Consider the following 13,440-nt stretch of genomic DNA (forward strand, 5'->3'; position numbering starts at 1 on the left):
GATAACGTAATCCTAGCTTTTAGCTATCAATTTGAAGGAAAGAAATCTAAAAATTTCTTTTTTAAAAACATTAAGAAAAGTGCCCCTGAAGAGAATGTACATAATTGTTTCCTAATCTGGGATCAGTAAAATGTAAAATCTGAGAACACGCAGTTTTGGTACGACCTAATGAGTCTTGAGGCTTCCTTGGTAGCTCAGCTGGAAATGAATCCACCTGCAACGCAGGAGACCCCAGTTCAATGAGTCTTCAAACCCTCTTGCAGATTTCACGTTCATACTTAGATTTATGGCTTAGAAGGAGTGATGTGTTGCACCAATGTCCTATCCTTCTTCAAAGAGCCGCTGAAAAGGGCATGAAACGTGGCATCACTAGAAAGACACTTGCCAGCTCCTGATGACTCACGTGGAGGGCCTGTGGCCTTGCTTTGGTCCAGCTGGCTTACCATAGTCCATTGCTGCCAAATAAAGTGTGCTTATGGGGCTTGCCTCCTGGAATTTGACTTGTCTCACTACCCAGAAGCTTCAAGTAGCTTTGCCTGAGGGTCACTACCTATGATCTGAGAGCAAAAGGAGATTATCTTACATGACTGTCAGAGGTGGGGAAACGGGTATTCCGTTGGATGAGAGAAGATTAAATCTGGGCTATTGAGCTGCTCGGGTGTTTGCTGAATCATCTCAAACCTCTAGTGTGTTTTTAGGGATGGGTGAGAGTAACTGTGCTTGGAATAGAAAAGCCCTCCTGCACCGAGACACGATGCTGGCAGCTGCGGCAGTGTACCGAGGTAAGGAGGCTGCCCGTTCTCCCAGCCACGCTCACTACTGTCCCGTGCCCTGTCATCCTTATCCCCTAAAATCGCATTGTCCTTTCTAGGCTACCTTCAGATTTCTTGTCCTTTTCTCAAAACACAGATCCTGTGACTGTTTATCCTTTTCCCCCAAAGCCCTATTTCTTCACTGTCAGCTTCTCAGTGTTGAGGATTTTTTCACAAGAGCCTTTCTCAGAAACCCATGAGTATTCTAATATTCATTTCTCTTTTGGAGGACATACTTTTTTTGAACAGATTTTTTTTTCCTACTTGCATTTTTAAAAAAATTTAACCATGATTTGTTTTCATAGAAATGTACAGAAATGAGGATGGTTCTGTGCCTGCCACATATCAGATCTATTACATGATAGGATGGAAATATCATGATTCACAGGTATTAATATTGATCACTTTTCTTCCTGTGTTGATGTTTCCATTTTCTTTTTATTTATTTACTTACAGTGGGGGATTTTTTTTTAATATAAGCTAGCATTAAAGGGTTTAATTAGAGCTATAGATATTTATTCGTAACGGCCTTTCTGTTTATTATTTTCAGGCGAAACCAGCTGAAAGAGGTTCGGCAACCGTATCATTTGGAGAGCTTGGAAAAATAAACGATCTTATGTCACAGGGGAAGAAGTCACAATAAATCTTTTATTCAGTGTTAATGTAGTCCAGATTTCTCATCAGTGATTGGTAACTCTCACATCTAAAATTACTGCATTCTGAAGCAAGAAGCAATATATAAGCTATTTACCATCAGACTTTTCTAATAATTAGAATCGCCTAATACTCCATCTATGTTTAGTAGTGATTTCAATTTCACATGTTTCCTATTTTAATATGGATATTATTATCTAGTAATTTGAGAGACTAGTTTGCAGAATCAACCTAAAAGCAAGAAGGTATTTCTCTGAAAAATCCAAAGATGTTCATGTATATAAATGAACATTTCCTCTGTCTGAGCTTTTGTTATTTCTTTGAGAGGACATTAGCAGTGGAGAAGAGGGGATGAGGGGAAGGACAAGTTGGTAGATTCTTTAGTTTTCTGGTTCTTTGGCATAAAATTGTAGACTTTTATAACAACTACTCTAAGATACTTAAGCCAGAATTATTTGTGATACTGTCTTCCTTGCTCTTTAAAGAGGAACAGAGGATGATGAACCTCTTTAGAGCTATTGAGTAGTTTTGTACTTTGGAATAGCATCTTCTTGAATCCTTCCTTGCCTTTTTACAACCATCGGAATTCTGATCTTATTTGTTTTTCACCTCCACCATGTGAGAGTCCTATCGTTTCACACTCTACCTTAGTTAAGAGGAGAACTTAACTAAGTCCTTTTTTAGAGGATTTTGAAGGATTACAAAGGCGAAATCCCACGTCAGGCACCTGCGCAGTGGTGAGCAGTGCTGTCGGACTTTGCCGTCTCAGGCCTCTGGCGCTGCTCTGCTGATCTAAGTCCACCGTCCTGCCGTCATGACCCAAGTGACCGGGAGCAGCGCAGAACAGGAGGAGGAGGGCGGCTGCAGGGCCGCGGGGCAGGTGGGGCGGTGCTGCGAGGCACCCAGAGTGACTCCAGGTGTGTTCGCACCAGGTGGTGCCAAGTCACTTGCCGCGCTTTTCATTCCGGGGGCACAGGCCACCGCTTCCTCAGCCTTGGGGGGTTATTACAGGCTTTGCTTCTCTCTGTCTCTCTCCCCTCCTGCCTGCCCTCTACCAGTAAGCACCAGGCTCTCCCTCAGTCAGGGTTGGGTCTCACACGGTAGGTATTCAGCTCCATTTTGAGTCAAATTAAACTATGTGAAGTCAGAAAGAAAAACACCAATACAGTATACTAATGCATATATAGGGAATTTAGAAAAATGCTAACGATGACCCTGTATGCAAGACAGCAAAAGAGACACAGAGATTAAGAACAGACTTTTTTTTCTAATTAATGTATTTTAATTGGAGGCTAATTACTTTACAGTATTGTGGTGGTTTTTGCCATACATTGACATGAATCAGCCACGGGTGCACATGTGTTCCTCATCCAGAACCCCCCCCCCCCCACCTCCCTCCCCAAGGAACAGATGTTGGACTCTGTGGGAAGAGGCGAGGAAGGGACGATTTGGGAGAATGGCATTGAAACATGTATATTATATGTGAAATGAATCACCAGTCCAGGTTTGATGCATGAGACAGGGTGCTGAGGGCTGGTGCACTTGGATGACCCAGAGGGATGGGATGGGGAGGGAGGTGGGAGGGGAGTTCAGGATGGGGAACACGTGCACACCCATGGCTGATTCATGTCAATGTATGGAAAAACCACTACAATATTGTAAAGTAATTAGCCTCCAATTAAAATAAATTAATTTTAAGAAAACAACTATGTGGATAATGTGCCCTTTCAGAGACTGAGTTACAGTAAAAGCAGAATTTTGTAGGAGAAAAAGAAATTACTGTTCTTGCTCTGTTTAGTTGGGACATTCATTGATATTAGAAATTGGGATACTCTTGATAACCGTCCGTTTTTTTGTTGTTGTTAAAAGAAAAAGAATACCTAGGAAGCAGAACTTGGGGAAGTTTTTGTTTGTTTGTTGAGTTTTTTTTTTTTTTAAGTTCAATTCTCAGATTTGAAGGGAGAAGAGAACAGTGAACCACCCCCCCTTGCATATTAAATTGTAAATAGATCCCTAAGGAAAGGATACATTCCACAGTGTCTGTTCCTAAATGATGCACGTTTATGTTTGTTGGTTGTTTTTGAAGAATGCATGCAGAATTGTCCATGCTGAGGACAGGGACTGAGGAACCAGGTGTCTGCACCTGTCCTGGTGTTTGAACACCTGTCAAAGGTGCATGAAGTGGGCAGAAGCAAGGAGAGAGGCTTGTACTTTCACTTTTTAATCTTTCTGTAAAGTTTGAGGTTTCTTACCAAGGGTATTAACTTTCATTTATTTCATGCCCACAGAGAATATGTGGATGGTGGGGTGGGGCCGGGGAGGACTCTACCTTGAGCTCTTAGAAATAAGCTACAAAAATAAAAGGAATTAGCACAACAAATTGAGGACACTTACTGTTTAATGTGAGTGACAGCTGTAAAATTATTTTTTAGTTAATGTCTGCTTGAAGTATCTATTAAGGTTTAATTGTTTGGAACCCTCAGAAAATAAATTTTTCTGAATAGCTATGTTTTCCAAGTGATTAAGGACCTCCTTTCAGGTCACAGAACTTAAAAAAATGTCTTATCAGAAGTATTTCCAAAATAGGTTTCATTCTTAAATAGTGTATAGGAACATAACCATTTCTTTTCAACTTTTTTCTTAATAACTTAGTAACTTTTTGTCTTTATAACTTGACAGTTACTATCACAACTTGTACTGCATTGCTTGTTCTTGCACTGACCCTAAGAAACATGTGGTTTGTCTCTTTCCCTGCACTTCTCTCGCTTGCTGTCAATCTCAGTAGCCTGACAGAAATTAACTTGCTGGATCAGTTTTTCTTGCCTTTTCTGATGTGTAAGATTAGAATTTAGATTGGAAGTTTTGAGGACAGTGTTTAAGGTAGGAAAGAGGAAGGAGGTTCTACAAGAACGACTCCCCTTTGGAGTAAAATGCATGGGCTTAATTGGTTCCCATAACAAACCCCACTGAGGCCCATGAGCCAGGCTCCCGACTCTTTTTTGTTCTTAGTTGTCAGTCTAACAGGGCTCTGGAAGCTACCCATAGACCCTCAAGTCTGTTACATGATTGTAAAAAGTTATAACTATAGAAAGATGTTTATCTCATGAAGTAGCTGTGAAGCCAGTTTTGTTTTTCATACCCTTTTAGTACCATGTTTATCCACTAGGTGGAAACAATTACAGTACGGCCTTTACGGAAGACAAGCTTCTGGTGGCTTTGATGGTAAAGAATCTGCCTGCAATGCAGGAGACCTGGATTCAATCCCTGGGTGGGAAGGCCTCCTGGAGAAGGGAATGGCTACCCACTCCAGTATCCTTGCCTGGAGAATTCTATGGACAGAGGAGCTTGGCGGGCTACAGTCCATGGGCTTGCAAAGAGCCGGACATGACTGAATGACTCACATTATACTGAAGACATAGGTTTTATAACTCAGTATATATCCCTTAAATAAGGATGAAATTATGTATTTAACCATCAGTTGGCTTCTGCATAAGAAAGAAATGAACATGTAAAAAAAAGATATTTGGGGAAAAGTATAGTTGGCATACTGCTTATATTTTATTCCTTCATAAATTATTATTTTAGCCTCTTGCCTAAGAAATGTTTTGAGCATTTTTTTAATAGAGGGGGTCTCAAGGTGGGGTGGTTGTTATTGTGGTGGTTAATAATGTGAAGTTTATTAGTTTAGAAAACTAATAAGCAGGTTATTTTTCACAAATGTTGTATTGCTAAGTCATATCCGACTCTTTGCAACCCCATGAACTGTAGCCCTCCAGGCTCTTTTGTCCATGGGATTTTCCAGGCAAGGATACTGGAGTGAGTGCCATTTCCTTCTCCAGGGGATCTTCACGATTCAGGGATCAAACCCACTTCTGCATTGGGTGGATTCTTTACCACTGAGCTTCCTCAAATTGGTGTACTTTAATTCTCTGCCTGGATACTTGACAGGTGTTTATCTTGCTGCTTAAAAAAAAATTAATTTGAAGGTAACAGAGGTACTGCTGCTAACAAATAGGGAAACAGTGCTGCAGATTCTCTGATACTCTTTCCTCCAAGAGGTGGAGCCTCATTCTCCTCCCTGTGAATTTGGGTGGAATTCAGGGATTTTCTTCCAACAAGTAGAATATGGCAGCGCTGTGTGTCCCTCTGAGGAGGTAGTCAGAGGCCCCACCTCCTCCTCTCCGTGTCTGGGATCCCTTCCCTGGGAGACAGTGCCGTTCTTAGGGACATCAGGCAGCTCTTGGAGAGGACTCTGAGATCTGCCAGCAGGCGAGCCAGCTTGGAAGACATCCTCCAGCCCCAGTCGGACCCTCAGGTGACACCCTGACGGCAGCCTCACAACAGACTCAGAACCAGCCAGCTAAGCCATTCCCGAACGCGGGAAGGCAGCGGTAGGTAACTAATACACTGTCTTCAGAGGTGCCCAGGGTGTGCCACGGTGTTCCTTAAAGCATTGAACATAGCCTGCTTACTTGAAATTGTGTAAAGTCAACACAAACTATGTTACCTTTGTCCTCGGAAACCTGGGGCTGAGATCCGCTTACCTTGAGGTTTGAGTCCATGGTATCTGGAAGTAGAACTAACCTCCCAAGGTTAGTAGGCTTCAAATTTAGGTTGGAAATTTAGTAGGCTTCAAATTTTATTTCCTAGGAATACTGTCCTGGGATCAATTTTCTAGCAACCTGATGGAGTGAGTCCATAAAGAACAAGAGAGAGTGAGCTGGCTCTTGCCTTGGGAGTTCAGTGAGGCAACGGCGGCCTGGTTTTCTCAGTCCCTCCTGCCTCAGCTGCTGATGGCTTGTTATCAGGATGGACTATTGATGCTGTGGGCTTGTTATAGGCTCTCAGGTGGGCACAAGGCTGTGGAAACGGTTCAGTTCAGTTCAGTTCAGTCACTCAGTCGTGTCCGACTCTGCGACCCCATGGACTGCAGCACACCAGGCCTCCCAGAGTCCACCCAAGCTCATGTCCGTCGAGTCCGTGATGCCATCCAACCATCTCATCTTCTGTCGTCTCCTTCTCCTCCCACCTTCAATCTTTCCCAGCATCAGGGTCTTTTCCGATGAGTCAGTTCTTCATATCAGGTGGCCAAAGTATTGGAGTTTCACCTTCAGCATCAGTTCTCCCAATTAATATTCAGGACTGATTTCCTTTAGGATGGACTGGTTGGATCTCTTTACAGTCCAAGAGACTCTCAGGAGTCTTCTTCAACACCACAGTTCAAAACATCAATTCTTCGATGCTCAGCTTTCTTTATAGTCCAACTCTCACATCCATACATGACCACTGGAAAAACCATAGCCTTGACTAGATGGACCTTTGTTGACAAAGTAATGTCTCTGCTTTCTAATACACTGTCTAGGTTGGTCATAAATTTTCATCCAAGGAGTAAGCGTCTTTTACTTTCATGGCTGCGGTCACCATCTGCAGTGATTTTGGAGCCCCCCAAATAAAGTCAGCCTCTGTTTCCACTCCTCCATCTATTTGTCATGAAGTGATGGGACCGGATGCCATGAGCTTCGTTCTCTGAATGTTGAGCTTTAAGCCAACTTTTTACTCTCCTCTTTCACTGTCATCAAGAGGCTCTCTTTAGTTCTTTTAAAGAACTAAATGGTTACGGGTAATCTAAAAGCCAGAGTCAATCCTGTCTTGGTCTTGGCTGGCCTTTGCCAAAAAAAGATAAACTGCGTGTAGTCCAAACGCAGTCTGGCCCATCTCTGGACTTCTTGTCCAGAGTCTCGTGCGTGTGCGTCAGAGCCAGGCCTGCAGAAGAAGAATCAGGAATGGCTCCAGGGCCCAGGCCCCAGGGTCAGGAGCCTGTGCTGACGCTGGGCGTGGAAGGAGGGGAGGAAGAGAATTCCAGAGTAGGACTGGACAGCCTTGCCAAGAAACTGGAAGTGGAGGGAAGGGCAGGGAGTGGGAGCTGGGGGGTCTGGCTTTGGTCCTGGCATACTGGTTCCTGACACGTGGGCCAGCACCATCTCGGACCTCAGGGTTTTCTCCTGTGGAATAAAGGTCTGGCTCTCAATCTCAAGGGAGGCCACAGGCCTGCCTCCCAAGTCCCTGAGGGGATTCTTCAAACTATTTTTTCCCACCTTCCTCCTACTGGTTGAGAGTCAAGGCCATAAGGACTTGAGTCCCTGAGGGGAGCAGGAGAATCCCCCACCACATTATGGCGGGAAGATGGCTGTGAGCCCTCGAGCAGGGTGAGTTCAGAAACATTCAGCTTGGTCCGAGGACCTGGGTCCCAAGACAGGAGGAGTCATGATCGCCCTCTCACCCTTGCAGTTGCTCAGTCTTCATGTTAACAGTTGGGGACTTGTCTTTTCAACATTAACTTGGATTTCAACTGAAGCCAGCTTAACTTCTCAACCAAAACAGCTTCATTTAACCTGTACCAAGGTGCTATGGGTTGGCAGAGCCCTCCTTTTAAACCGGAGGGTATTACACCTCTGCCAGGCAATGTGCTGAGGCTCTGATTAGTATGCTCAATTCTCTTTTCATCTCAGCTCTCCAGAAGATAGATGCTAGTACTGTTGCCTCAAATTTCAGATGAGGAAACAGGTTCAGAGAGACTGTGATGACTTCCCCAAGGTCACATACATGGGAGAGCCAGTGTGACTTTGGTTTTGTATGGGACGAAGCATTTAATTTTATCACACTGCCTTCTTTTGGAGGTCAGAGCCTTCTGTGTGATGCCCTAGTCTTTTTTCTCTGCATCTCTTCTCCCCTTTTAAGTGTAGTGTGTACCAGCCAGTGTATTGGAACCTCCTCGGTCTCCAACACGCTTAGCCCTGCACTAGAATCTGTCCCTTGGAATCCCCTGCCCTCAAACTCTTCCGGGTCCCTTTCGCTCTAAACTCACCTTCATCCAGTTCAACTTCATCGTGCCTTTTTCTCCTGGGCCATCTTGAACGTCTCTGAGTTCCATCTCTGTTAGCCCTTCATTTGATGTTTGTCCACAGCTTCTGCCTTTCAGCTAAGTGTTAACCCTTTAAGCAGTGGCACTACTATAATCAGGGTTCATCAGCCACGGAGATGGCCCAGATGGACTTGCTGCCAGGGAGACAACAGGGGGATCCCCGTGAGCACAAGAGGCAATGAGACCCTGGAAATACAGGCAGTGGGGGCACCAGGCAAGTTCAGCTTCAAATTTCAGGGATCAGCTCCTTGGCTGGGTTTCCAGTGGAGCCTGAGTGTCTCACAGAGCAGGGGGATACAGGCTGCAGGAGGCAGGTGAACTGGGTACAGGGAAGGGCTTGGTGCTGGAAAATAAGACCCATGATGTGAGGCCGCAGCGAGGCTGCACCAGGATGGCTGGGCCTTAGACTGTGGGATGATAGGCTCTGGTGCAGGCAAGGCGTCCAGCTGTCATTAGACATCAGGGTGGCCCAGGAGAGTGGGCAGCATGAGTTCTGAAATCAGACCTGCCTGTTGAATCCATCACTAACCAGCTTATCTTGTGTCAGTTATCTGCTGACATGAACCATTCTTAGGTTGTATGATGCCCAGCAGAGAATAAGTGCCAAGCTTGGAAAGCCAAACTCATAAGATGACTTACATGTGCAGTACAATAGCCCTCAAATTACAGTGTTACTAGGTCCTACAAAAGAAGATAAGCATTGGAGTAGGGGGGAGAGGAAGAGTTTCCAGAGGTAACTATGGTTGGAAAAGCTGAGTCACACAAGATTCAGTGGGTATTTTTCCTGTAAGATGCTTCAGAGTCTTTACTATGCCCACATTGTGAATCTCCCACAAGAGGCTATGTGTGCATGCATGCTAAGTCACTTCAGTCGTGTCCAACTTTTGCAACCCTATGGACTGTGGCCTGCCAGGCTCCTCTGTTCATGGGATTCTCCAGGCAAGAATACTGGAGTGGGTTGCCATTTCCTCCTCCAGGGGATCTTCCCAACCCAGGGATCAAACCCAGGTCTCATGTCTCCCGCAATGGCTGGCAGATTCTTTACTGCTAGTGCCGCCTGGGAAGCCCCACAGGAGGCTATACCTTATGGCATCTTCCAGATTTAATGACCCAATAACCCCTTTATCAAGGGGCACCCTGCAAGACTGTGAACATGTTTTGGGAAAATACAGCCTAGCACAACTCCTGGCATTGTGAAGGCTTTTTGAATAATTTGAATAGTTGCAGGAAAACTTAATGTTCAGCTATGAGAATGCAGTCACTGGCAAGAGTTGTTTATGAACTTTCTCAAGGCAGTCCAGTGCCGAGATTAAAAGCACAGACTCTGGATCTGGTTGTTCTGGCTGTGTGGCCTTGGACAAGTTACTTGACCCCAGTTTCCTCTTCTGGAAAAGAGGGAAGATGATACATTACCCTTCAGAAAAGGTAGTTGTAAAGATCTAATGAGTTAATAATACATTCAGTTAGAACAGTCCCTAGCACATTGTAAGCATGATATGTTGGCTATTATTATCCCAGACAGAATGAATTTTAGAGAAGCTTTCAAGAACAAATTATTGATAGCTATTATGATGTTGAATAGCTTACCATTTGTCTTACATAAAATTTCCTCTTGCTCATACAAAAAGACTGATTAATAAACAGATACTGCTTAAAGTCATTATTCCTTTTTTAAAGAAAAATGTCATAGGACCTCAGACAGCTGTTTTGCGTCTATGGCAAAATCCAAACCTGAAATATAAGAGATTTGCTCAAATATTCTATTAGGTGAAGATTGAATATTCCTTTTTTCAGAAGCACTTTATCTTCACCTAGAAATTATTTTCTGATTAATAAAACACAAATTAGGATAAATCATTTCACATAAGCACACACCACAAAATAATGTTTCCATATCAAATCACAGGCACAATTGCTGAATGAAATTAATTAGGTGGCAGGGGAAAAAAAGAAAGCTAAGAATTAAAGTAATCTCACAGCCTAAAAAATTATTCTTGCCACATATGGAAAGATTTTAAGACGTTTTCTGGTATAGATCTTAATGTTATACTGAGAGTCTGGATTGGAATTATAAAACTTTGGCGCTGTAAGACATTAGAGAAGTCTTCTTGGTTTGCAATCGAGGAAACTGAGTCCCACAGAGAGACTCATTTGCCTGAGGTCACTAGCTGGCCCTGGAGAGACAGGCCTGGAACAAAGGTGTTCCCGAATCTTGTCCAGCAACCTGAGGCAGGGCTGGTCATTCACACAACCCCAGCAGAGCCAAGGCCCAGCCATCGCACCCACCCGGCTGGAGGTGCATTTGTGAATGTCCGCAGCACAGCTCTCCATCCAAGCACCGAGTCTTTAGTGAAACCCAGAGTCAGCACCTTACACTGAATCTGTTTAGAGCATACTTCCATGTTGTGGGTTACAGTAGACCTCGACCTAGGCTCTGCTGCCTGGCTCCCACCCTCAGAGATTTTCGTTTAATTCAGCCTTGGGAGTTTTAAAAGTTATAGAGCACCAGCTTTCCTAAGGATAGAAAACTATGAATCACAGATAAACTCCATTGTAACCTCCCTTGTGTTGTAGCTGGGAACTCTGAAGGGCCAGCTGCAGTGCTGGATATAAAACCATGAGTCACTGTGCACTTCGTGCCAGGCTTGTGCTGAGAGAAGGGGGTGAGCTGGCCCGGGCTGGGGGTGAGGAAGGGGGCTGTGGACAAGTTGGTCACCCAGTGCTGTCTGAGGACCTTCTGTATGTGGAGCCCTGGGTACTCAGGGAGGAGAAGGCCGATCCCTTGCCCTCACAGGGCTCACGTGCAGCTGGACTGGCCGCAGGCCACAGGGAAGCTGACACAGCATCTTTTCTTGCTACCAAAAGTCCTCTGACAGACACGTGCGGGAAGGCCCTGTGTGGAGCTCGGTGGTCAGTCACCACGTGGCCGCCCAGGTGTGGGTGAGGGAGCTGCTACAGCCCCGGCTCTGGAGGAGAAGCCCAGAAACAGACGTTTGAATGATTCAAACACCCTCAACCACGCTTGCTCTCAGAGCCTTTGGCTCGTGTTCACTTGGAGCAATGAGCTGAAACAGGGACGTGATGAGCTCACCCTGGTCCCGCTCCTAGGGTTCAGGCAGTGTTCACTCGACACAGCTCACCGCCAAGTCGTCCTCCTTTCTGCCCCATCTGCAGCGATTTTCACAAGCTCCACCTCGAAGGAGTTCATTCTTCAGCCGGTCTTGGAGCCAGGGCTCACCGACTCTACACTCCCCTCTTTGCATTTATCCCATCTCTGATGTGCTCGCATTCCAGACACCTGTGAGATGGAACTGCACGGCCAGCCTATGCATTAGCCCCTGACCTGAGCTTTGGATATCGCCTGCTCCTTCCGTTCACATTTGGCTTTTAAATTAGGCTTTTATTGTTCCTTTGGAAATGGAACTCTCTAGTAAGTCAAGGAATGTGTGCGGGAAATCCTAAATACTTGGACCTCAGACAGGCCTGGATAGTTAATGGCCAAGGAGAGGCTATGGCTGGCATGTGGATATACAATGTTTACAAAGCATCTGTGAAGTTAGGCTTACTGAAATCTCACAAATCTCCAGTCAGGTAGGAGTTAATCCCATTTGATGGAGGAAAGATTGAGGTTTGGAGAAACTATACCCAAAGTCACAGAGCTACTAATGGGCAAAGCTGGACCTCAAACACAGGGTGTTTGGTTCCAAATCCATTGCTCTCTCCTTTCTGATTATGATCAACATTAGCAATTAACTCTCTTCCTATCCCTAGTTTGGGCTTTCAAGTAGGCAAGTACAATCTTTTCCTGCTTAAACACCCAGCATTTTGGCTGGAGAACTACCTCTGGGTACTGAAACCACACTGATTGTTATTACCTCAACTGTCCCCGTGTTCCAACAAATCTCCCATGAGCTTTTAGAGAATATTAAAAGTTGTCATTTATGGAAATTCATTCTAGATGCCAGATGCTGTGATAATTCCTTTACACACATTATCCCGTTAATCTTCATACCAGCTCCCTAAGATCTTGAAGAAGTGAAAAAGTCATTCAGTCATGTCCAACTCTTTGCGACCCCATGGACAGTCCATGGAATTCTCCAGGCCAGAATACTGGAGTGGGTAGCTTTATCCCAAGGGAAAAACATGAAAAGATCAATCTTTTCATTTTGCAGATCAGGAAACAGGCTCAGTGAGAGTGAGATTTAAGCCTGGCCCTTGACTTCGGTCGTGGGTCTCCTCCCCACTGCCCCAGCCCTGGGCCCCAACCCTGCCTCATCCATCAGGGGAGACAAAGAGCCAGGCCCTTTACCTTCTGTCCTTGGAGGCTTGTACCATTACCCACTGTGATTACTCTGCAGGGGAGTCCCCAGGGTCCAGTGAGGAAAGGAAGAGAGGGATACAATGCTGGACAGACCCCAGATGGTGCTGTTCACTACATGGCTGCTAAGGGAGCTCAGACAGAAAGACCCTGGTGAGGAGGCTGAGTCAGTCCCTAGGCACAGCAACGCCATGAGAAACTTTGGCTCATCAGAGATAGACTGTGGTTCACCAGGTCATTCCCTCAAGATAACAGTCTGTTTGTAATTTTTGCCTTTCTCAAATTCTGAGGGATCTGTGTTCTTGCCCTCCCCAAACTCTCCCTTCTCCCAAGTTCAGTATGTTTGCAGGAGCCAAGAAACAAACCCATTTGTCCTCTCGAAAGGGGACAGGTTGTCACAACCACTTGAAAATGGGTGATTTTTATCCCTAACTCAGGACTAGAGCCTGGAGAAGGAAATGGCAAGCCACTCCAGTATACCTTGCCTGGAAAATCCCGTAGACTGAGGAGCCTGATGGGCTACAGTCCATGGGGTCACAAAGAGTCAGGCACAACTGAGCAACTAACACACGGGACTAGAGCACCCCAAGACGAGAAGTTTGTAAGGGAATCTTAGCTGATGAGTCTCCAACAAACCTCTCCCCACAAGGAGTCACCTCAGCTAAGCAGAAGGTCTGAAATGGTTTCTTAGAGGACAGGTCCCAGTCTTTGTCCATTTTCCCTCAAGGCCCGTA

The 13,440-nt window shown here is 45.2% G+C and overlaps 1 protein-coding gene across 14 annotated transcripts in view; it reads left to right on the plus strand.

The window, feature by feature from the left end:
- NDUFAF5 (NADH:ubiquinone oxidoreductase complex assembly factor 5) overlaps positions 1-1,474 on the plus strand; it is a 33,071-nt gene extending 31,597 nt beyond the window's left edge. For 12 of the 14 annotated variants that reach the window (XR_011248059.1, XM_069547123.1, XM_069547125.1 and 9 more), the window contains 3 exons: positions 699-782; positions 1,118-1,200; positions 1,363-1,474. Coding sequence is in view for 12 of the 14 variants with exons in the window: in XM_069547123.1 (XP_069403224.1) it covers positions 699-782; positions 1,118-1,200; positions 1,363-1,455 (260 nt within the window). In the remaining 2 variants the exon portion in view is untranslated. The remainder of the gene's footprint in view (positions 1-698; positions 783-1,117; positions 1,201-1,362) is intronic. The other 2 variants (XR_011248060.1, XM_069547124.1) reach the window with 1 other exon arrangement.
- Positions 1,475-13,440: the final 11,966 nt, after the last annotated feature.

This window comes from Ovis canadensis, chromosome 13 (genome assembly GCF_042477335.2).
Source record: "Ovis canadensis isolate MfBH-ARS-UI-01 breed Bighorn chromosome 13, ARS-UI_OviCan_v2, whole genome shotgun sequence".
Classification (NCBI taxonomy): domain Eukaryota; kingdom Metazoa; phylum Chordata; class Mammalia; order Artiodactyla; family Bovidae; genus Ovis; species Ovis canadensis.